The 24,069-nt window shown below is 42.2% G+C and overlaps 1 protein-coding gene across 1 annotated transcript; it reads right to left on the bottom strand.

The window, feature by feature from the left end:
* Nucleotides 1-528: 528 nt before the first annotated feature.
* LOC120035925 (zinc finger protein 135-like) lies at nucleotides 529-14,496 on the bottom strand. Its single transcript, XM_038982401.1, has 2 exons — nucleotides 14,424-14,496; nucleotides 529-1,920 (listed from the first exon to the last, which is right to left on the bottom strand). The coding sequence occupies exons 1-2, from the start codon at nucleotides 14,494-14,496 to the stop codon at nucleotides 668-670; spliced, it is 1,326 nt and encodes a 441-aa protein (XP_038838329.1). The 3' UTR covers nucleotides 529-667.
* Between the last annotated feature and the right edge of the window lie 9,573 nt (nucleotides 14,497-24,069).

Here is a 24,069-nt window from a genome sequence, read left to right as displayed (position 1 = left end):
TGTCTCCAGAGAAAAAAAATAAAACAGACCTATTCTTGATTATATATATATTTCATAGTGTGGCAAACCTCTTCAAGGGGTTATGAGCGTTTGTCACAAATTAAGTGGGAAACTGTCACCAAATTACCCCAGAATGAGAGTTCTTTCGAACAGGACAGTAACTGTGTGTTTGTTTCTCCGTCCTGGTCCACCCAGGTCGTAGGCAAGGTCAAGGATAGCAGGGTTCGGTACACGAATCGGGATCTCGGTAGGTCCAGGTCCAAACGCCAACAGGTAAGTCCAAAACAGTCCCAGCTCATACACGGTAAATCCAGCCAATATCTATTGTCTCTTTCTCTACGGTTCATAGATCCTTCCAGCCCTCTCTTCCTCTTCCTGGTTTTTCTTGACCCTTTATCTCTGTGTCGGCTCCACCTTCTGAGGGTTCCCCTTGCTTCTGGGACTTGTAGTTTTGGCAGTCGGCCATTGTGTGATATGTAGTTCTGATCGGGGTGGCCATTTTAGTGATCGGGCAGAGCCCGTTTATTAGTTCTGCTCTCACATATCTGCCATTTATCACTCGACCCCCTTCTTTGCCACAATATAAACAATATTATTTAATGTGGCATAAAACAACAAACATAAGTCAGAACACAGCCTGGGAATGGGAACATGGTTAAGGATTCACTCAAGAATGCATTGCCTTCTTATGTTTGTTCAGGCTCCCTAAATGAGAAAAATCCTTTCCACACAGGGAGCAATGATACGGTTTCTCCCCAGTGTGTGTCCTCTCATGTGATTTTAGGTCCTGTGATCGTGAAAATGTCTTTCCACAATGGGCACAGGGGTAAGGCTTTTCTCCTGTGTGTGTCCTCTCATGTGATTTTAGGTCCTGTGATCGTGAAAAGGTCTTTCCACAATGGGCACAGTGGTAAGGCTTTTCTCCTGTGTGTATTCTATTATGTTTGTTCAGGCTCCCTAACAGCGAAAAACTCCTTTTACACTGGGAGCAGTGGTATGGTTTCTCCCCTGTGTGTGTCCTCTCATGTGATTTTAGTTCCTGTGGTCGTGAAAATCTCTTTTCACAATGGGCACAGGGGTAAGGCGTTTCTCCTGTGTGTATTCTCTTATGATTGTTCAGGCTCGCTAACTGCGCAAAACTTTTTTCGCACTGGAGGCAGTGGTATGGTTTCTCCCCTGTGTGTGTCCTCTCATGTGATTTTAGTTGCTGTAATCGTGTAAATCTCTTTCCACAATGGGAACATTGGAAGGGCTTTTCTCCTGTGTGTTTCCTTTCATGCTCTTTTAGGTTACCTAACAACCCAAAACTCTTTCCACAATGGGAACAGTGGTAAGGTTTTTCTCCTGTGTGTATTCTATTATGTTTGTTCAGGCTCCATAACTGGGTAAAACACTTTCCACACTGGGAGCAGAGATACGTTTTCTCCCTTGCGTGTGTCCTCTGATGTATTTTTAGGTTCTGTGATCGGGAAAATCTTTTTCCACACTGGGAACATTGGAAAGGCTTTTCTTCGGTGTGTTTCCTTTCATGCTCTTTTTGGTTAGCTAACTGGGAAAAACTTTTTCCACACAAGGAGCAATGGTAAGGTTTCTCCCCTGTGTGTGTCCTCTCATGCTCCTTCAGCTTATCCAACAACCTAAAATTCTTTCCACAATGGGAACAGTGGTAAGGCTTTTCTCCTGTGTGTATTCTACTATGTTTTTTTAGGTTCTGTGATCGTGAAAATCTCTTTCCACACTGGGAGCAGTGGAAAGGCTTTCGTCCTGTGTGTTTTCTCTCATGCTCTTTTAGGTTCAATGACAACTTGAAACTCTTATTACACTTGGAGCAGTGGTGTCGTCTCACTGGTTTGGGAGTCTCTGGGTCTGGTTCCTCTGAAGGACTCTTACTGCTGTCAGATTGAGAGTCTGGTCTCTCTCCTGCCAAAGACAGAGTATTTGGTTAAACAGAGAGACCTGAATGAAACCTCCACATGATAAAACGTTCTTCCTATGACGTTTAATCTACACTAGATCCCTCATTATAAAACTGTACATTTGGATCCTGGATGCCGATTGGTTAATAGCCATTAGTTATTCACAATACTACCCGGGTAATGGCTGTTAGCAATTCCATTTGAATCATTCCTATACATTCATTGTCCCACAGCCCAGCCAGGCAATTTATAAACTAATCTCCACTGTCCCACAGCCCAGCCAGGCAATTTATAAACTAATCTCCACTGGAAAAAAGAAACTCAACATTATTACCCATGCTTCTAGTCCAGCATTTGGTTTGTAACAGAAGGAACTTGTTCTAAACCTTGTTATCTTCCCTCTGCATTTTGTATGTGCAGAAAATATGTATAGAACTTAATCTGGTGATTTAATATTCAATAGAAATGTATGGAAAATATGTATTTATTCATATGTAATCTCCCTTTACCTGCTATAATCACAGCTAGTGGCTAATTGTTGGGTTGTTACTAGAACGGTACATAAGGGGTTAAGATGGGGTTAGAACGGTACATAAGGGGTTAAGATGGGGTTAGAACGGTACATAAGGGGTTAAGATGGGGTTAGAACGGTACATAAGGGGTTAAGATGGGGCTAGAACGGTACATAAGGGGTTAAGATGGGGCTAGAACGGTACATAAGGGGTTAAGATGGGGTTAGAACGGTACATAAGGGGTTAAGATGGGGTTAGAACGGTACATAAGGGGTTAAGATGGGGTTAGAACGGTACATAAGGGGTTAAGATGGGGTTAGAACGGTACATAAGGGGTTAAGATGGGGTTAGAACGGTTCATAAGGGGTTAAGATGGGGTTAGAACGGTACATAAGGGGTTAAGATGGGGTTAGAACGGTACATAAGGGGTTAAGATGGGGTTAGAACGGTACATAAGGGGTTAAGATGGGGTTAGAACGGTACATAAGGGGTTAAGATGGGGTTAGAACGGTACATAAGAGGTTAAGATGGGGCTAGAACGGTTCATAAGGGGTTAAGTTAATTATCAGGACATGTAAACACCTTATGCTGTTAATTTCCACTTAAGACATGACTCTGCCGTTGTAGAATTTGAATAGACTGAACAAAAATATAAATGCAACATGCAACATTTTCAAAGAGTTGACTGAGTCACAGTTCACAGGAAATCAGTCAATTGAAATAAATTCATTAGGCTCTCATCTATGGATTTCACATGACTGGGAATACATGTATGCATCTGTTGGTCACAGATACCAACAGAAAAAGGGTAGAGGTGCGGATCAGGAAACCAGTCAGTATCTGGTGTGACCACCATTTGCCTCATGCAGCGTGACACATCTCCTTCACATGGAGTTGATCAGGCTGTTGATTCAGGCCTGTGGAATGTTGTCCCACTCCTCCTCAATGGCTTTGCAAGAGTTGCTGGAAATTGGTGGGAACTGGAAGACGCTGTCGTACACGTCGATCCAGAGCATCCTAAACATGCTCAATGGATGACATGTCTGGTGAGTATGCAGGTCGATCCAGAGCATCCTAAACGTGCTCAATGGGTGACATGTCTGGTGAGTATGCAGGTCGATCCAGAGCATCCTAAACATGCTCAATGGATGACATGTCTGGTGAGTATGCAGGTCGATCCAGAGCATCCTAAACGTGCTCAATGGGTGACATGTCTGGTGAATATGCAGGTCAATCCAGAGCATCCTAAACAAGCTCAATGGATGGCATGTCTGGTGAGTATGCAGGTCGATCCAGAGCATCCTAAACGTGCGCAATGGATGGCATGTCTGGTGAGTATGCAGGCTATGGAAGAATTGGGACATTTTCAGCTGAGAGTAATTGTGTAGAGATACTGGAGACATGGGGCCGTGCATTATCATGCTGAAACACGAGGTGAGGGCGGCGGATGAATGGCACGACAATGGGCCTCAGGATCTTGTCACGGTATCTCTGTCCATTCAAATTGCCATTGATAAAATGCAATTCGATGACATCAGCAAACCGCTCGTCCACACGACGCCATACCTGGGGTCTACCGTCTACCAGGTACAGTTGAAACTGGAATTTATCAGTGAAGAGCACACTTCTCCAGCGTACCAGTGGCCAATGAAGGTGAGCATTTTTCCACTGGAGTCGGTTACGACGCCGAACTGCAGTCAGGTCAAGACCCTGGTGAGGATGATGAGCAGATGAGCTTCCCTGAGACGGGTTCTGACAGTTTGTGCAGAAATCCTTTGGTTGTGCACAGTTTCATCAGCTGTCCGGTGGCTGGTCTCAGACAATCGCTGGATGTGGTTACGGTTGTCAACTGAATTTACATACTGCCAAATTCTCTAAAACGACGTTGGAGGCGGCTTATGGCAGAGAAATGAACATTCAATTCTCTGGCAACAGCTCTAGTGGACATTCCTGCAGTCAGCATGCCAATTGCACGCTCCCTCAAAACTTGAGACATCTGTGGCATTGTGTTGTGTGACAAAACTGCACATGTTAGAGTGGCCTTGTATTGTCCCCCAGCACAAGGTGCACCTGTGTAATGATCATGCTGTTTAACCAGTTTCTTGATACGCCACACCTGTCAGGTGGAAGGATTATCTTGGCACAGGATAAATACTCACTAACAGGGATGTAAACAAATTTGTGCACAACATTTTAGAGAATTAATATTTTAGTGCATATGGATAATTTCTGTGATCTTATATTATTATATTATTATTATTATATTATTATTATATTATTTCAGCTCATGAAACATGGGACCAACACTTTACATGTTGCGTTTATATTTTTGTTCAGAGTATTAAAATGTACAAATCAACATTTCTGGAAAATCAGTAACGAATCTGTAATGAAATACAGTAGAGTACAGTACAGTAAAGTGGAGTATAGCTCAGTTCAGTAGAGTATAGCCCAGTACAGTAGAGTATAGCCCAGCACAGTAGAGTATAGCCCAGTACAGTAGAGTATAGCCCAGTACAGTAGAGTATAGCCCAGCACAGTAGAGTATAGCCCAGCACAGTAGAGTATAGCTCAGTACAGTACAGTAGAGCATAGCTCAGCACAGTAGAGTATAGCCCTGTACAGTAGAGTATAGCCCAGTACAGTAGAGTATAGCCCAGCACAGTAGAGTATAGCCCAGCACAGTAGAGTATAGCCCAGCACAGTAGAGTATAGCTCAGTACAGTACAGTAGAGTATAGCTCAATACAGTAGAGTATAGCTCAGTACAGTACAGTAGAGTATAGCTCAATACAGTAGAGTATAGCTCAGTACAGTACAGTAGAGTATAGCCCGGTACAGTAGAGTATAGCTCAGTACAGTATAGTACAGTATAGCTCAGTACAGTAGAGTATAGCCCAGTACAGTATAGCTCAGTACAGTAGAGTATAGCTCAGTACTGTTGAGTATAGCCCAGTACAGTAGAGTATAGCTCAGTACAGTAGAGTATAGCTCAGTACAGTAGAGTATAGCCCAGTACAGTAGAGTATAGCCCAGTACAGTAGAGTATAGCCCAGTACAGTAGAGTATAGCCCAGTACAGTAGAGTATAGCTCAGTACAGTACAGTAGAGTATAGCACAGTACAGTAGAGTATAGCTCAGTACAGTACAGTAGAGTATAGCCCAGTACAGTACAGTAGAGTATAGCTCAGTACAGTAGAGTATAGCTCAGTACAGTACAGTAGAGCATAGCTCAGTACAGTAGAGCATAGCTCAGTACAGTACAGTAGAGCATAGCTCAGTACAGTAGAGTATAGCTCAGTACAGTACAGTAGAGCATAGCTCAGTACAGTAGAGCATAGCTCAGTACAGTACAGTAGAGCATAGCTCAGTACAGTAGAGTATAGCTCAGTACAGTACAGTAGAGCATAGCTCAGTACAGTAGAGCATAGCTCAGTACAGTAGAGTATAGCTCAGTACAGTACAGTAGAGCATAGCTCAGTACAGTAGAGCATAGCTCAGTACAGTAGAGTATAGCTCAGTACAGTAGAGCATAGCTCAGTACAGTAGAGCATAGCTCAGTACAGTAGAGCATAGCTCAGTACAGTAGAGCATAGCTCAGTACAGTAGAGCATAGCTCAGTACAGTAGAGCATAGCTCAGTACAGTAGAGCATAGCTCAGTACAGTAGAGCATAGCTCAGTACAGTAGAGCATAGCTCAGTACAGTAGAGCATAGCTCAGTACAGTAGAGCATAGCTCTGTACAGTAGAGTATAGCTCAGTACAGTAGAGCATAGCTCAGTACAGTAGAGCATAGCTCAGTACAGTAGAGCATAGCTCAGTACAGTAGAGCATAGCTCAGTACAGTAGAGCATAGCTCAGTACAGTAGAGCATAGCTCTGTACAGTAGAGTATAGCTCAGTACAGTACAGTAGAGCATAGCTCAGTACAGTACAGTAGAGCATAGCTCAGTACAGTAGAGTATAGCTCAGTACAGTACAGTAGAGCATAGCTCAGTACAGTAGAGCATAGCTCAGTACAGTAGAGCATAGCTCAGTACAGTAGAGTATAGCTCAGTACAGTAGAGCATAGCTCAGTACAGTAGAGCATAGCTCAGTACAGTAGAGCATAGCTCAGTACAGTAGAGCATAGCTCAGTACAGTAGAGCATAGCTCTGTACAGTAGAGTATAGCTCAGTACAGTAGAGCATAGCTCAGTACAGTAGAGCATAGCTCAGTACAGTAGAGCATAGCTCAGTACAGTAGAGCATAGCTCAGTACAGTAGAGCATAGCTCAGTACAGTAGAGCATAGCTCTGTACAGTAGAGTATAGCTCAGTACAGTACAGTAGAGCATAGCTCAGTACAGTACAGTAGAGCATAGCTCAGTACAGTAGAGTATAGCTCAGTACAGTACAGTAGAGCATAGCTCAGTACAGTAGAGTATAGCTCAGTACAGTACAGTAGAGCATAGCCCAGTACAGTAGAGTATAGCTCAGTACAGTAGAGTATAGCCCAGTACAGTAGAGTATAGCTCAGTACAGTAGAGTATAGCCCAGTACAGTAGAGTATAGCCCAGTACAGTAGAGTATAGCCCAGCACAGTAGAGTATAGCCCAGAACAGTACAGCAGAGTATAGCCCAGTATAGTAGAGTATAGCTCAGTACAGTACAGTAGAGTATAGCACAGTACGGTGAAGTAGAGTATAGCTCAGTACAGTACAGTAGAGTATAGCAGAGTACAGTAGAGTATAGCTCAGTACAGTACAGTAGAGTATAGCCCAGTACAGTAGAGTATAGCTCAGTACAGTAGAGTATAGCTCAGTACAGTAGAGTATAGCCCAGTACAGTAGAGTATAGCCCAGTACAGTAGAGTATAGCCCAGTACAGTAGAGTATAGCCCAGTACCGTAGAGTATAGCTCAGTACAGTAGAGTATAGCTCAGTACAGTAGAGTATAGCCCAGTACAGTACAGTAGAGTATAGCTCAGTACAGTAGAGTATAGCCCAGTACAGTAGAGTATAGCTCAGTACAGTAGAGTATAGCTCAGTACAGTAGAGTATAGCCCAGTACAGTAGAGTATAGCTCAGTACAGTAGAGTATAGCTCAGTACAGTAGAGTATAGCTCAGTACAGTAGAGTATAGCATAGCTCAGTACAGTAGAGTATAGCCCAGTACAGTAGAGTATAGCTCAGTACAGTACAGTAGAGCATAGCTCAGTACAGTAGAGTATAGCACAGTACGGTGAAGTAGAGTATAGCTCAGTACAGTACAGTAGAGTATAGCAGAGTACAGTAGAGTATAGCTCAGTACAGTAGAGTATAGCTCAGCACAGTAGAGTATAGCCCAGAACAGTACAGCAGAGTATAGCCCAGTATAGTAGAGTATAGCACAGTACGGTGAAGTAGAGTATAGCTCAGTACAGTAGAGTATAGCTCTGCACAGTACAGTAGAGTATAGCACAGTGCAGTAGAGCTCAGTACAATAGAGTAGAGTATAGCAGAGTACAGCCCAGTACAGCTCAGTACAGTATAGCAGAGTATAGCTCAGTACAGCACAGTAGAGTATAGCCCAGTACAGTAGAGTATAGTACAGTATAGCCCAGCCCAGTACAGTAGAGTATAGCTCAGTACAGTAGAGTATAGTACAGTAGAGTATAGCCCAGCCCAGTACAGTAGAGTATAGCCCAGTACAGTAGAGTATAGCTCAGTACAGTATAGCCCAGTACAGTACAGTATAGCAGAGTATAGCCCAGTACAGTAGAGTATAGCACAATACAGTAGAGTATAGCCCAGTACAGTACAGCAGAGTATAGCCCAGTACAGTAGAGTATAGCTCAGTACAGTAGACTATAGCCCAGCACATAGCTCAGTAAAGTACAGTAGAGTATAGCTCAGTACAGTACATCAGAGTATAGCTCAGTATAGCCCAGTATAGTAGAGTATAGCTCAGTACAGTCACTATGGACAGACCAGTGAGCTGCCAGTCACTACGGACAGACCAGTGAGCTGCCAGTCACTATGGACAGACCAGTGAGCTGCCAGTCACTGCGGACAGACCAGTAAGCTGCCAGTCACTATGGACAGAACAGTGAGCTGCCAGTCACTATGGACAGACCAGTGAGCTGCCAGTCACTACGGACAGACCAGTGAGCTGCCAGTCACTACGGACAGATCAGTGAGCTGCCAGTCACTACGGACAGACCAGTGAGCTGCCAGTCACTATGGACAGACCAGTGAGCTGCCAGTTACCATAGACAGACCACTGAGCTGCCAGTCACTATGGACAGACCAGTGAGCTGCCAGTCACTATGGACAGACCAGTGAGCTGCCAGTCACTGTGGACAGACCAGTGAGCTGCCAGTCACTATGGACAGACCAGTGAGCTGCCAGTCACTGTGGACAGACCAGTAAGCTGCCAGTCACTATGGACAGACCAGTGAGCTGCCAGTCACTATGGACAGACCAGTAAGCTGCCAGTCACTGTGGACAGACCAGTAAGCTGCCAGTCACTATGGACAGACCAGTGAGCTGCCAGTCACTATGGACAGACCAGTAAGCTGCCAGTCACTGCGGACAGACCAGTAAGCTGCCAGTCACTATGGACAGACCAGTGAGCTGCCAGTCACTGTGGACAGACCAGTGAGCTGCCAGTCACTATGGACAGACCAGTGAGCTGCCAGTCACTGTGGACAGACCAGTAAGCTGCCAGTCACTGTGGACAGACCAGTAAGCTGCCAGTCACTATGGACAGACCAGTGAGCTGCCAGTCACTGTGGACAGACCAGTGAGCTGCCAGTCACTATGGACAGACCAGTGAGCTGCCAGTCACTGTGGACAGACCAGTGTAGAAAGCGAGATGTGACTGAAATGTTGCAGGTGGGGAGAGAGCGAGAGAGGATGGAGCAAACTTGGCTTGAAGAGCTGGGCATCTTGTTATGACATATGCATTATCTGAATTAGGCCCACAGAATTATACCTAGGAGGAGCAACTTTGAATGTCTGGTGGCTTAACGTTGGGCCCAAGCTAGCTAGCTAACCAGCTTGTGTGTGCGCAGAGAGAGCAGCAACAGAATTAAAAACGCATCTTACCTTTTTGTAGTTTAAAAAATCCAATGTGAAACATTTAACTGTAGTATCCTTATCTATCATTGAAAAAGTGAATCCATTCTTGTCTCACTAAACATCTCTCTCCATGATTTACGAATCACGCTTGTAACGTTGTCAGTAGGCTACAGGGTGGTTCCCAAACTGTGGAGCACGACCCCCCCCCCCCCCCCCCAACGACCCCCCCCCCCTAGGGACACGGGGGGTCGGTTGGGGACTAAAAGTGGTCCTTGTCAAAAAGAGTTGTATGGTTTGTTACACTTTGAAATCAATGGTTTCTGTCAGGCAAACATTTGAAGTGAGTCTCAGCACAATTCCGTTACGGTGGAAGTGCCCTCATCTAATCCAGCTATATATTAGGGGTTTGTTTTTTATTTATCCCTCAAAAAAAAACATATCGGTGGCCATTTTAGGTCATATCCACTGGTGCCCATATTGACCTGTAACGGCCATATCGGTGGCCATTTTAGGTCATATCCATCGGTGCCCATATTGCCCTGTAACGGCCATATCGGTGGCCATTTTAGGTCATATCCATCGGTGCCCATATTGCCCTTTAACGGCCATATCGGTGGCCATTTTAGGTCATATCCACCAGTGCCCATATTGCCCTATAACGGCCATATCGGTGGCCATTTTAGGTCATACCCAGCGGTGCCCATAACAACCATATCGGTGGCCATTTTAGGTCATACCCAGCGGTGCCCATAACGACCATATCGGTGGCCATTTTTGGTCATATCCACCGGTGCCCATATTGCACTATAAAGGCCATATCGGTGGCAATTTTAGGTCATATCCACTGGTGCCCATATTGCCCTATAACGACCTTATCGGTGGCCATTGTAGGTCATACCCAGCAGGGCCCATAACGACCATATCGGTGGCCATTGTAGGTCATACCCAGCGGTGCCCATATTGCCCTATAAAGGCCATATCTGTGGCCATTTTAGGTCATATCCACCGGTGCCCATATTGATTGCCCTATAACGGCCATATCGGTGGCCATTTTAGGTCATACCCAGCGGTGCCCATAACGACCATATCGGTGGCCATTTTAGGTCATATCCACCGGTGCCCATATTGCCCTTTAACGGCCATATCGGTGGCCATTTTTGGTCCTATCCACAGGTGCCCATATTGCACTATAAAGGCCATATCGGTGGCCATTTTAGGTCATATCCACTGGTGCCCATATTGCCCTATAACGACCTTATCGGTGGCCATTGTAGGTCATACCCAGCAGGGCCCATAACGACCATATCGGTGGCCATTTTAGGTCATACCCACCGGCGCCCATATTGCCCTTTAACGGCCATATCGGTGGCCATTATAGGTCATATCCACCGGTGCCCATATTGCCCTTTAACGGCCCAATCGGTGGCCATTTTAGGTCATATCAACTGGTGCCCATATTGCCCTATAACAGCCATATCGGTGGCCATTTTAGGTCATACCCACCGGTGCCCATATTGCCCTTTAACGGCCTTATCGGTGGCCATTTTAGGTCATATCCACGGGTGCCCATATTGCCCTATAAAGGCCATATCGGTGGCCATTTTAGGTCTTCAGATTAGCTCAATTGCCTGAGTATCACAGAAATTCAAAACTTTGAATGAATAACATGGAATGGATGAAATTTATCAAAATAACTTTTCAAAACAAGAAAAACAAGAAAAACATACTTGTAAACATAAAACTTGACCCCAAAAAATGTATATATTTTTTTAAATATATGCTTATTTTGGGGAATTTTAAAAAATGGACTTGTGTTAGAAGGGGAGGCAGGTAGCCTAGTGGTTAGAGCATTGGACTAGAAACCGAAAGGTTGCTAGAGTGAATCCCCGAGCTGACGAGGTAAAAATCTGTCGTTCTGTCCCTGAACAAGGCAGTTAACCCACTGTTCCGAGGCCGTCATTGTAATTAAGAATTTCGGTTTCTAGTCTTAACTGACTTGTGTCTAGTTAAATAAAGGTTAAATAAAAAAACTATTACAAAAGGTTAACAATAGAAACAGTGTAACTGTTTGACATAAATTGTAATTTTTCCATAAATTCCAACATTGGGAATGTTGGTGTTTTTAGACTGAGCTAACATATGGAATTGTTTTAAGATGATTATGCCATGGATCATTTAGATTAAGAATTGTAGGATGCCTTTAGGTCTCCCCCCCCCCCCAAAAAACTTCAACATTTGATAAAATATTTTATTTGTCCTTTACTACTATAGCCCATAGAAACGCATTGAATAAGACGGTCAAAATGTTTATTATAAGGAAGAAGGTGTTGATGTGTCTGTCCTCTGTCTAGGAGATATAAGAATGTCCTCTGTCTAGGAGATATAAGAATGTCCTCTGTCTAGGAGATATAAGAATGTCCTCTGTCTAGGAGATATAAGAATGTCCTCTGTCTAGGAGATATAAGAATGTCCTCTGTCTAGGAGATATAAGAATGTCCTCTGTCTAGGAGATATAAGATCAGGAAATGTTTTTCTTCAAACTGAATTGTTGGTTAAGGGCTTGTAAGTAATCATTTCACTGTAAGGTCCACCTACACCTGCTGTATTCGGCGCATGTGACAAATAACATTTGATTTGTACTCGGCCATCTTCCACCGCAGTTGCGGAAGGCCAACCTAGGCAGATGAGGTGGATTAAGACTCAACCCATATGCTGCGGTGGATTAAGACTCAGCCCATGTGCTGCGTCTCAATATCTCTAGTTTAAACTGACGGATTCTGATGAGGATTAGTTATTATTTTATTATAATTATGTTACTTAGATTGATGCAGAAATGCGTCTTAAGTACTACTAAGGATTTGAAATAACCTGTGGTCATTTTGGTTTTTATACATTTAATTGTATACATTTCATCCAGATCAAAATGATCCTTCCTTGTCTTGATTCTGTCCTCTTCATCGTGAGTTGATTTTTGCTTTTATGTGATGTCAAGCAAAGCACTACAGAAAGAGATATTCAGATGTTTACAAATGTTACAAAGGTTGTACAGTCGTCTCAAATAAAACTGTGAAGGACCTCGGCGTTACTCTGGATCCCGATCTCTCTTTTGACGAACATATCAAGACTGTTTCAAGGACAGCTTTTTTTCCATCTACGTAACATTGCAAAAAATCTGAAACTTTCTGTCCAAAAATGATGCAGAAAAATGTATCCATGCTTTTGTTACTTCTAGGTTAGATTACTGCAATGCTCTATTTTCCGGCTACCCGGATAAATCACCAAATAAACCTTAGTTAGTGCTAAATACGGCTGCTAGAATCTTGACTAGAACTAGAACATTTGATCATATTACTCCAGTGCTAGCTTCCCTACACTGGCTTCCTGTTAAGGCAAGGGCTGATTTCAAGGTTTTACTGCTAACCTACAAAGCATTACATGGGTTTGCTCCTACCTATCTTTCCGATTTGGTCCTGCCGTACATACCTACACGTACGCTACGGTCACAAGACGCAGGCCTCCTAATTGTCCCTAGAATTTCTATGCAAACAGCTGGAGGCAGGGCTTTCTCCTATAGATCTCCATTTTTATGGAATGGTCTGCCTACCCATGTGAGAGACGCAGACTCGGTCTCAACCTTTAAGTCTTTATTGAAGACTCATCTCTTCAGTAGGTCCTATGATTGAGTGTAGTCTGGCCCAGGGGTGTGAAGGTGAACGGAAAGGCGCTGGAGCAAAGAATCGCCCTTGCTGTCTCTGCCTGGCCGGTTCCCCTCTCTCCACTGGGATTCTCTGCCTCTAATCCTATTACAGGGGCTGAGTCACTGGCTTACTGGTGCTCTTCCATGCCGTTCCTAGGAGGGGTGCGTCACTTGAGTGGGTTGAGTCACTGACGTGATCTTCCTGTCCGGGTTGGCGCCCCCACTTGGGTTGTGCCGTAGCGGAGATCTTTTTGGGCTATACTTGGCCTTGTCTCAGGATGGTAAGTTGGTGGTTGAAGATATCCCTCTAGTGGTGTGGGGGCTGTGCTTTGGCAAAGTGGGTGGGGTTATATCCTGCCTGTTTGGCCCTGTCCGTGGGTATCGTCGGACGGGGCCACAGTGTCTCCCGAACCCTCCTGTCTCAGCCTCCAGTATTTATGCTGCAGTAGTTTGTGTTGGGGGGCTAGGGTCAGTCTGTTATATCTGGAGTATTTCTCCTATCTTTTCCGGTGTCCTGTGTGAATTTAAGTATGCACTCTCTAATTCTCTCTCTCTTTCTTTCGGAGGACCTGAGCCCTAGGACCATACCTCAGGACTACATGGCCTGATGACTCCTTGCTGTCCCCAGTCCACCTGGCAGTGCTGCTGCTCCAGTTTCAACTGTTCTGCCTGCGGCTATGGAACCCTGACCTGTTCACTGAACGTGCTGCCTGTCCCAGACCTGCTGTTTTCAACTCTCTAGAGACAGCAGGAGCTGTAGAGATACTCTGAATGATCGGCTATGAAAAGCAAACTGACATTTACTCCTGAGGTGCTGACCTGTTGCACCCTTGACAACCACTGTGATTATTGTGTTCTGTTATTATGTTCTGTTATAATGTCCACCCGGCACAGCCAGAAGAGGACTGGCCACCCCTCATAGCCTGGTACCTCTATGTTTCTTCCTAGGTTCTGGCCTTTCTAGGGAGTTTCTCCTAGCAACCGTGCTTCTACACCTGCATTGCTTGCTGTTTGGGGTTTTAGGCTGGGTTTCTGTATAGCAATTTGTGACATCAGCTGATGTAAGAAGGGCTTATAAATAAATTTGATTGAATTTGTTTGATAAACGTTTTATTGGCCGCCCCGTCTATTTGTAGTTTTAACAATTCCTAAAGCACAGACCTATTAAAGTGTAGACCTTCAGTAGAATAACCCTTTAAAACCACACATCGGTTCAACAACTGCAGAGTTTGTACCCCTGTTATTAAGATATTACTCACTGCTGTTAATCAGATATCCTGTCTCCTCCTCTTCTTCCTCCAATGTGACAGTAATCTCCCCCACTTCCCTCATGCCAAAAACGTCTTCCTCTTCTTTCACTGTGACAGTCACCTCCTCTTTCTCTTCCTCCTCTTTTACTGTAATATCCTCCTCCTCTTTCACTCTGAACGCGTCTTCGTCTTCTGTCAATGTAACTTCTTTCTCTTCTTCTTTCACTGTAACAGCCTCAACCTCTGTTTCTTGTTTCACTGTGACATCCTCTTCTTCCTTCTCCTCTTTCACGACAATGTTCAGCCCCAGAGCTTCTTTCTCCGTCCAGCAGATCCCCGCTTTAGACGGTGGGGAGTTGTTTAATGAGCTCATGGTCGGGATGTTAGCTAAATAGCTAGGTAGCATTAGTGACTAGACTAGCACTACTGCTAATTTAGCTAGCTAGCTGACAAACAACAACGTAAATATTAAATTAAATGGTGTAACTAGCTAATAGATACGACAAGTGTGTTTAAAACACAGTGGCTAATATACAACGAAAGCATTTAAAGAGATGAAATGTTTTCGGCTATGTTGGCTAAAAGCAATCGAGGTGAATGACTCGCTTTTGTTGTTGAAGAAGAGTCCCGTCCATTAGATTATACGTCACACTTGCAGCATTGCCTGAAACAGGCACATCGTCATTTGCTGGCTGGGGAGGGTAACACAGTCAAGGGAAATTTTTATTTTATTTTGAGACACTTAAATAGATTTTTCATTTATTTAATGATATAATATAATTATATTGAGATGTATAAAGAAAAGCATGTGTCGATTAGCGAATATCTTTAATGGGTGAGAATTTAAAACAATTTACTCCTGCACATTTAGAAAATCAAACAAACAGTTATCCCAATAAGGCAACTAGGTCCAAACTGCTCCTACACAGTGTAACAGTACTGAGTAGGTCCAAACTGCTCCTACACGGTGTAACAGTGCTGAGTAGGTCCAAACTGCTCCTACACGGTGTAACAGTACTGAGTAGGTCCAAACTGCTCCTACACGGTGTAACAGTACTGAGTAGGTCCAAACTGCTCCTACACGGTGTAACAGTACTGAGTAGGTCCAAACTGCTCCTACACGGTGTAACAGTACTGAGTAGGTCCAAACTGCTCCTACACGGTGTAACAGTACTGAGTAGGTCCAAACTGCTCCTACACGGTGTAACAGTACTGAGTAGGTCCAAACGGCTCCTACACGGTGTAACAGTACTGAGTAGGTCCAAACTGCTCCTACACGGTGTAACAGTGCTGAGTAGGTCCAAACTGCTCCTACACGGTGTAACAGTGCTGAGTAGGTCCAAACTACTCCTACACGGTGTAACAGTACTGAGTGTTCAGAACGTTAAAGTAGTAGAGCGTTAAATTAAACGTTAACGGTGCTGTACTGATGTAACGGATGTGAAATGGCTAGCTAGTTAGCGGGTACGCGCTAGTAGCGTTTCAATCAGTTACGTCACTTGCTCTGAAACCTATAAGTAGTGTTGCCCCTTGCTCTGCGATGGGTAACGACGCTTCGTGGGTGACTGTTGTTGATGTGTGCAGAGGGTCCCTGGTTCGCGCCCGGGTCGGGGCGAGGGGACGGTCTAAAGTTATACTGTTACACTGAGCGACTAGTTGAAAAACAGGGAGGAGTTGTGGGTTCAAAATGGACCACTGCCTTTAAACTGCATGACTCATTACCCGGAGAAAACTAACCAATGAGGTGGGTGGACTGGGGTGGGTCTTTCCACATTCTACCAACCCAACAGATGTTTCTACTACAGTGAATATTAACCAATGAGGTGGGTCTTTCCACATTCTACCAACCCAACAGATGTTTCTACTACAGTGAATATTAACCAATGAGGTGGGTCTTTCCACATTCTACCAACCCAACAGATGTTTCTACTACAGTGAATATTAACCAATGAGGTGGGTCTTTCCACATTCTACCAATCCAACAGATGTTTCTACTACTGGGAATATTAACCAATGAGGTGGGTGTTTCCGCATTCTACCAACCCAACAGATGTTTCTACTACAGGGAACATTAACCAATGAGGTGGGCCTTTCCACATTCTACCAACCCAACAGATGTTTCTACTACAGGGAATATTAACCAATGAGGTGGGTCTTTCCACATTCTACCAACCCAACAGATGTTTCTACTACAGTGAATATTAACCAATGAGGTGGGTCTTTACACATTCTACCAACCCAACATACAGTACCAGTCAAAAGTTTGGATACACCTACTCATTCCAGGGTTTTTCTTTATTTCTTTAATAGTGAAGACATCAAAACTATGAAATAACACATATGGAATCATGTAGTAACCAAAAAAGTGTTAAACCAAGTGTTAAATCAAAATATATTTTATATTTGAGATTCTTCAAAGTAACCACCCTTTGCCTTGATGACAGCTTTGCACACTCTTGGCTTGTGGATGATTCCCCAGTAGCTTGTGGAGGATTCCCCAGTAGCTTGTGGCGGATTCCCCAGTAGCTTGTGGAGGATTCCCCAGTAGCTTCTCTGTCTCCTCTCCCCTCTCTTTTCTTCTCTCACTCTGTCTCTCTCTATTGTCGAGAACTTTTCTGTAATTAAATATGATTTTTGTTTGTCTATCTTTTGTGTCTTTGTCTACATGTTTATTTATGTTTACAACAAGCAATGGGAAGATATCAGAACAGAAACATTGGGGAATAATAACATATTGTACGGGATACATTTGTACTGTAGTGAAGCCGTCTCTATAGTAATGCAAGGTCTCTTTCATAGGTTTTTCTTTATTTAGACATCACACATTATAGTCTTACTCTAATCCAGACATCGTATACACTCTCACTAAATCACATGCAGTATCATACACATCAACCTACACAGATCTACTACACACGTAATATCTTGACTAAATGTTCTAACATCTGTGGCACAGGCAAACAAAACCAAATAAATGTTGCTAGAACCTGTTTCTTGAATTCTAAACATCAGACATTTGAAATCTCTATTTTTGACCGTCAAAATACCTCTTATGGCAGTAACTTTACAAGCACTAATTATGGTTCATTTAGACTGAGAATAGTATATAGTTACAGTAAGGGCTACAATAAGTATAGCCAGTTATAATTGTAACGGCTTAAGAGATTATAGGAAAAGATCAGTCTTTATGCGGCTGAAAGAAAAAGAATATAACATATACCACTTACAGGAAACTCAATCTACATCCTTAGATGAAGTTGAGTGGAAAAAGGAATGGGGTGGTGAAATAATGTTCTGTCATGGACAAAGGAACTCAAAAGGTGTGATGATATTAATTAACAAAAATGTCGATCCGAATGTGTAAACAGTCAAGAATGATTCGCAAGGAAGGTGGCTCCTTTTGAATATAAAAGTGGATGGAAAAACAGATCATCTATATGGTATTAATCTATATGGTCCAAATCAGGATGATCCATACTTATTAGAAAACATTTACACCAATTTATTGAACTTACAGGCAACAAATGATCATATGATTATGCTAGTAGACTATAACACAGTGTTAAGTACCTCAATGGACCGTAAAGCTAATCACTCATCACCGTGCCCTTACGGAGAACACAAATATTATGGACTAACAACCCCTGACCTATTGCGATATACATGGAGGAGACATAATTAAGCTAGTCGTCTTGACTACTTTCTTGTCTCTTTCTCTCTCGCATCAAAGGTTAAATAGGTATTGATAGGAGACAAAATGTGATCAGACCATCATCTAATTGGCCTTCACTCTTACAGAATTTTCATGTGGATGCGGATATTGACATCTTATCAAAGCAGGACAATTTATTCTTAACGAAGACTAAATAATTTATAACTGATTTTTACCAGTACAATATAGGTTCAGCAAATCCCCTTATTTGTTTGGGATACCTTTAAATGTACCTTCAGAGGTCATTCAATTCAATATTCATCAATAATTAAAAAAAAAAGTTGTTTCTATCTAAAGAGACAAGACTAAGAATGGAAATACATGAACCTATAGTACAGGTAGATAGCAATAAAAATGATACTACAGAGATACAAAATAAGTTGGAGGAAAAACAAAAAGAACTGGAGGAACTTATTCCAGAACCATCCAATGTAATCTATTACAAAAATAAAGCAAACGATGGAATATGGAGAAAAATGCACCAAATTCTTCCTGAATCTCCAACACAGAAACTCTACAAAAAATAATTGTCAGAAACTTATTAAAGACAAAGTCATCTATGATTCTCCGAATGATATTTTATAAGAGGAAGCTAAATATTTTAATCAGATATGTTCCTTTCCGTCTCATGCTCTGAATGATGATTACTGTAAGGAATTCTTTCTAAAAAATAAAATGGAAAATTAACAAATGCACAGAAAGACCATTACGAGGGACAAATTACAGAGGAATACATTTTTGAGGCTATTAAATCCGTTCAGTCTGGAATAACCCCAGGGCTTGATGGCATACAGGTAGAGGTATATCAAGCCTTTTTTTTATATACTCAAAGCTCCATTATTAGCTTGTTTTAACTAGTCCATATAGAAATGGTAGTCTGTCAGGTACTCAGCAGGAAGGTCTGGTTTCACTGTTATTAAAACAAGACCCAGATGGCAAATATAAAGACCCAGTCTATCTAAAAAACTGGAGGCATCTTACACATCAATGTTGTGATGCAAAAATACTAGCGAAATGCAAAGCACTCAGAATTAAAAAGGTTTTACCAGGTATTGTTCATCCTGATCAGACAGGTTTTTTACATAGACAATACATTGGAGATAATATACGACAACTACTAGAAATAATAGAACAACATGAAACATCTAAGAAGTCAGGCCTGGTATTTATAGCAGATTCTGAAAAGGCCTTTGATAAAGCAAGACTGGATTTTATATATACATGCCTGGACTTTTAACATTTTGTTGAGTCACTTATTCAATAGGTAAAAGTTATGTGTAGCAACGCCAGCTGTAAAATAGTAAACAGCGGCTACTTCTCAGAGAGTTTTGAATTGTCAAGAGGAGTTAAACAAGGGTGTCTGCTGTCAACATATCTATTCGTTATGGCCATCGAAATGCTAGCTATTAAAATCAGGTCAAATAACAACTGTAGTGGCTTCCAATTGAAATTCCAAATACCAATTGACCATAGCCGCTGCCCAAGCCTGAAGCGGGGTTGTTTCGGACACATACGGTCCACATTCAAAGTTCCCAAACGGCAAAAACATTCAATGAGATCCAGGGATCCTGGTGTAACAAAAAGGTTTATTCTTCTTATATCTAACAAAAAAATGATTCTCCAATCAACTAAAAGCATAGATTACTTGACGTGAAAAATACATAAAATGGCCTTTTTGCATGTCTGTATGGTCAAAAGACTATACCGCACCCGCGTCTAGCTAGGACTCCTCCCCTCGCCTGAAGTCCCAACTTCCTGCCTTTATCCTAACACTAACACACTTACCACAGTACAATGAATGGGCAAGAGGGGGAACCAAATACTAAGTTCCACTAACAACAAATGAATATATCTCAATCGGGTCAATATAAATCATAAAGGTACCTGATACTTCATCATATACATATTTCATATATTTACACACACGTACATGGAGCCATGTATGTTCTGTCTTTTGTACAAATATCTCCACATCGGCTCTAACAACAACATTATTAGAGGATCAGTAATCCAAGGCTTAAAAACAAAAAGGTGTCCATGTATGCCAATGACTCAAGTTTTATATTTAGTCCGCAAGCTAGATCCCTGCCAATGTCTCATTGACGATCTAGATAACTTTTCTGGACTCCTAATTATGATAAGTCTACAATATTACGTATTGGATCTTTTTAAAAATACAGCTTTTACATGATCCTGTAGTTTACCTATAAAATGGGGTTGATGGTGAAGTAGATACAGTGGGGAGAACAAGTATTTGATACACTGCCGATTTTGCAGGTTTTCCTACTTACAAAGCATGTAGAGGTCTGTCATTTTTATCATAGGTACACTTCAACTGTGAGAGACGGAATCTAAAACAAAAATCCAGAAAATCACATTGTATGATTTTTAAGTAATTAATTAGCATTTTATTGCATGACATAAGTATTTGATCACCTACCAACCAGTAAGAATTCCGGCTCTCACAGACCTGTTAGTTTTTCTTTAAGAAGCCCTCCTGTTCTCCACTCATTACCTGTATTAACTGCACCTGTTTAAACTCGTTGATCGCTGATTGTCTTTAATCTCTCACAGTTGAAGTGTACCTATGATAAAAATTACAGACCTCTACATGCTTTGTAAGTAGGAAAACCGGCAGTGCATCAAATACTTGTTCTCCCCACTGTATACTTGGCATTAATTTCACAAAATATATAAATAGTTTGAGTCCTCGATTTGACTTGGTGGGAGATCTGTCGACATCCCTTTGAGCGGGACACTTGACCCTTGTTGCTCCTGTGGGTAACTCTGGATGGGAGTCTGCTAGATGACTGAATGTAATGTAAATGTTGAACGGCTTCACTGCAGGTAGATTGTATGTTGTAATATTCCATAATAAAAAAAAAACATTTAAAAAAAAACAATTTCTACTGGTTCCGCAATGCAGTCAGTCTTTACGGCTGACACCGCAAGTTTGTGTCCTGGATTCCTGTTAAGTAGCAAGTAGCCGCCATCATGAAAATGGAGCAGACAAATGCTAGCAGTGCTAGCCCACCGGTGTTTTTATCGACAGCTGGGCACAAATGTTTTTATTGTTAATCTTTAGTTTTTTATCCTCTTATGTTTGTTGTGTAGTAATATTTATTACAAGCAGGCTTGACTACTGTAATGCTCTCCTGTCTGATCTACACAAGACAGCCATTGGTCAACTGTACAGGTACTGACCAAGACCAGTCAATCTTTAGTTTCTTATCCTCTTATGTTTGTTGTGTAGTAAACGTTTCAGTTTTTGTTTTCATCGTTTTTTCCCGTGAAGCCCATTGTGTTCCATGTCTGAAATGTGCTGAATAAATACCGCTTGGTTTGATTTGATGTGAATTTAGGTAATGTGACCGGGAAAATATAGTTCCACAATTGGACGAGGTTCTCTAACTGCGTACAATTCTTTCCTCACTGGGACCAATTGTGTGATTTTTCCCCTTGGTGTGTAATTGTGTGTTTTCTTCGCCTGTGTGTTTTCTTTTATGTGATTTTAGGTCATGTGATCGTGAATATCTCTTTCCGCACAAGGCGCAATGGTGAAGCTTCTTACCTATGTGTGTCTTCTCATGCTCCCTCTTGTTATCTAACGACCTAAAGAATTTTCCACAATGGGAACAGGGGTAAGGCTTCTCCCCAGAGTGTATTTTCTTATGTTTGTTCAGGTTCCCTAAATGCAAAAAACACTTTCCACACTGGGAACAACTGTGTGGTTTTTCCCCTGTGTGTGTCCGCTCATGTGATTTTAGGTCATGTGATCGTAAGAAACTATTTCCACACTGAGAGCAATGGTAAGACTTCTCCCCTGTGTGCGTCATCTCATGCTTTCTTAAGTCCGATGATGTTGAAAATCTCTTTCCACAATTGGAGCAGTGGTAAGGCTTTTCTCCTGTGTGTTTCTTCTCATGATCTTTCAGGTTCCCTAACTTGGTAAAATCCTTTCCACACAGGGAGCAATGGTAAGGTTTCTCCCCTGTGTGTGTCCTCTCGTGCGTTTTCAGGTTACCTGACAACCTAAAATTCTTTCCACAATGGGAACAGGGGTAAGGCTTCTCTCCAGAGTGTATTCTCTTATGTTTGTTCAGGTTCCCTAAATGGGAAAAAAGCTTTCCACACTGTGAGCAATTGTGTGGTTTTTCCCCTGTGTGTGTCCTCTCATGTGATTTTAGGTCATGTGATCGTGAGAATTTATTTCCACATTGGGAGCATTGGAAGGGCTTTTCTCCTGTGTGTTTCCTTTCATGCTCTTTCAGCTTCCATAACCACTTAAAACTCATATTACACTGGGAGCAGTGGTGTTGCATCGCTGGATTGGGCGTCTCAGGGTCTGGATCTCCTGAAGGACTCTTTCTGCTGTCAGATTGAGAGTCTGGTCTCTCTCCTGCCAAAGACAAAATGAGTATTTAGTTAAACAGAGAGACCTGAATGAACCCTCCATTATGGGCTGTGGAACAATTCAAATGGAAACTGTTAACAGCCATTACCCGGAATTAACGTGAATAACTAACAGCTATCAACCAATCAGCAACAATAGAATGAACAACCAGTGTGATTAGAAACAATAGAATGCAGAACCAGTGTGATTGGCTAGAAACAATAGAATGAACAACCAGTGTGATTGGCTAGAAACAATAGAATGAACAACCAGTGTGATTGGCTAGAAACAATAGAATGAACAACCAGTGTTTTTGTCTCTTAACTTTTTAGGGATAGGGGGAAGCATTTTCACTTTGGATGAATAGAGTGAACTGCCTCCTACTCTGTCCCATATGCTAATATATGCATATTATTATTACTATTGGATAGAAAACACTCTGAAGTTTCTAAACCTGTTTGAATTATGTCTGTGAGTATAACAGACCTCATATGGCAGGCAAACTTCAAAACAGGAAGTGGAAATTCTGGGGCTGGTTGATTTTCAACTCATCGCCTATTCAAATCCCTGTAAGATATGGATCTGTTTGCACTTCCTACGCCTTCCGCTAGATGTCAACAGTCTGTAAAACGTTGAATGAAGCCTCTACTGTGATGTGGGACCGGATGGGAGGTGTTTCAGTCAGTGGTCTGGCAGAGTGCCAGTTCTTGGTCACGCGCATTCCACATGATATCGCCTTGCATTCCAGTACTTCTGTAGACACAAAGGAATGCTCCGGTTGGAACGTTATTGGATATATATGATAACAACATCCTGAAAATTGATTCTCTACTTAGTTTGACCAGTTTATTCGACCTGTAATACAACTTTTAGAAGTTTTCGTCCGAGTTCGCCTGGATCTGCGCGAGCGTTTGGACATGTGTACAAAAGTAGCTACTTAGACATAAATAATTGACATTATCGAACAAAACAACAATTTATTGTGGAACTAGGATTCCTGGGACTGCATTCTGATGAAGATAATCAAAGGTAAGGGAATATTTATGATGTAATTTCGTAGTTCTCTTGACTCCAACATGGCGGAGAAATGTTTTTTATATCTGAGCGCCGTCTCAGATTATTGCATGGTGTGCTTTTTCCGTAAAGTGTTTTTGAAATCTGACACAGCGGTTGCATTAACAACAAGTGTATCTTTAATTCTATGTAAAACATGTATCTTTCATCAAAGTTTATGATGAGTATTTCTGTTATTTGACGTGGCTATCGAACAAAACACACATGTATTGTGTAACATGATGTCCTATGAGTGTCATCTGATGAAGATATCTGCTTTTTGTGACTCCTATCTTTGGCTGGAAAAATGGCTGTGTGTTTTTTATACTTGGCGATGATCTAACGTAATCATATGTTGTGTTTTCGCTGTAAAGCATTTTTTAAATCGGACACGATGGGTAGATGGTATGGTTTATCCTATACAGCTGAACCCATAACCATAAAGGACTGGTTTATCCCATACAACTGAACCCATAACCATAAAGGACTGGTTTATC

Source organism: Salvelinus namaycush, unplaced genomic scaffold (genome assembly GCF_016432855.1).
Source record: "Salvelinus namaycush isolate Seneca unplaced genomic scaffold, SaNama_1.0 Scaffold1153, whole genome shotgun sequence".
NCBI classification, from domain to species: Eukaryota; Metazoa; Chordata; class Actinopteri; order Salmoniformes; family Salmonidae; genus Salvelinus; species Salvelinus namaycush.
The sequence above is the reverse complement of the archived record's forward strand: the minus strand, read 5'-3'. Positions and strand labels throughout refer to the sequence as shown.

Excerpts from the sequence above, each read along its gene's own strand:
- LOC120035925 (XM_038982401.1), bottom strand. The coding sequence starts at position 14,496 with ATGAGGGAAGTGGGGGAGATTACTGTCACATTGGAGGAAGAAGAGGAG. Across the intron at positions 1,921-14,423 it reads AGGATATCTGATTAACAGCA|GAGAGAGACCAGACTCTCAA; the intron begins GTGAGTAATATC and ends TGTCTTTGGCAG.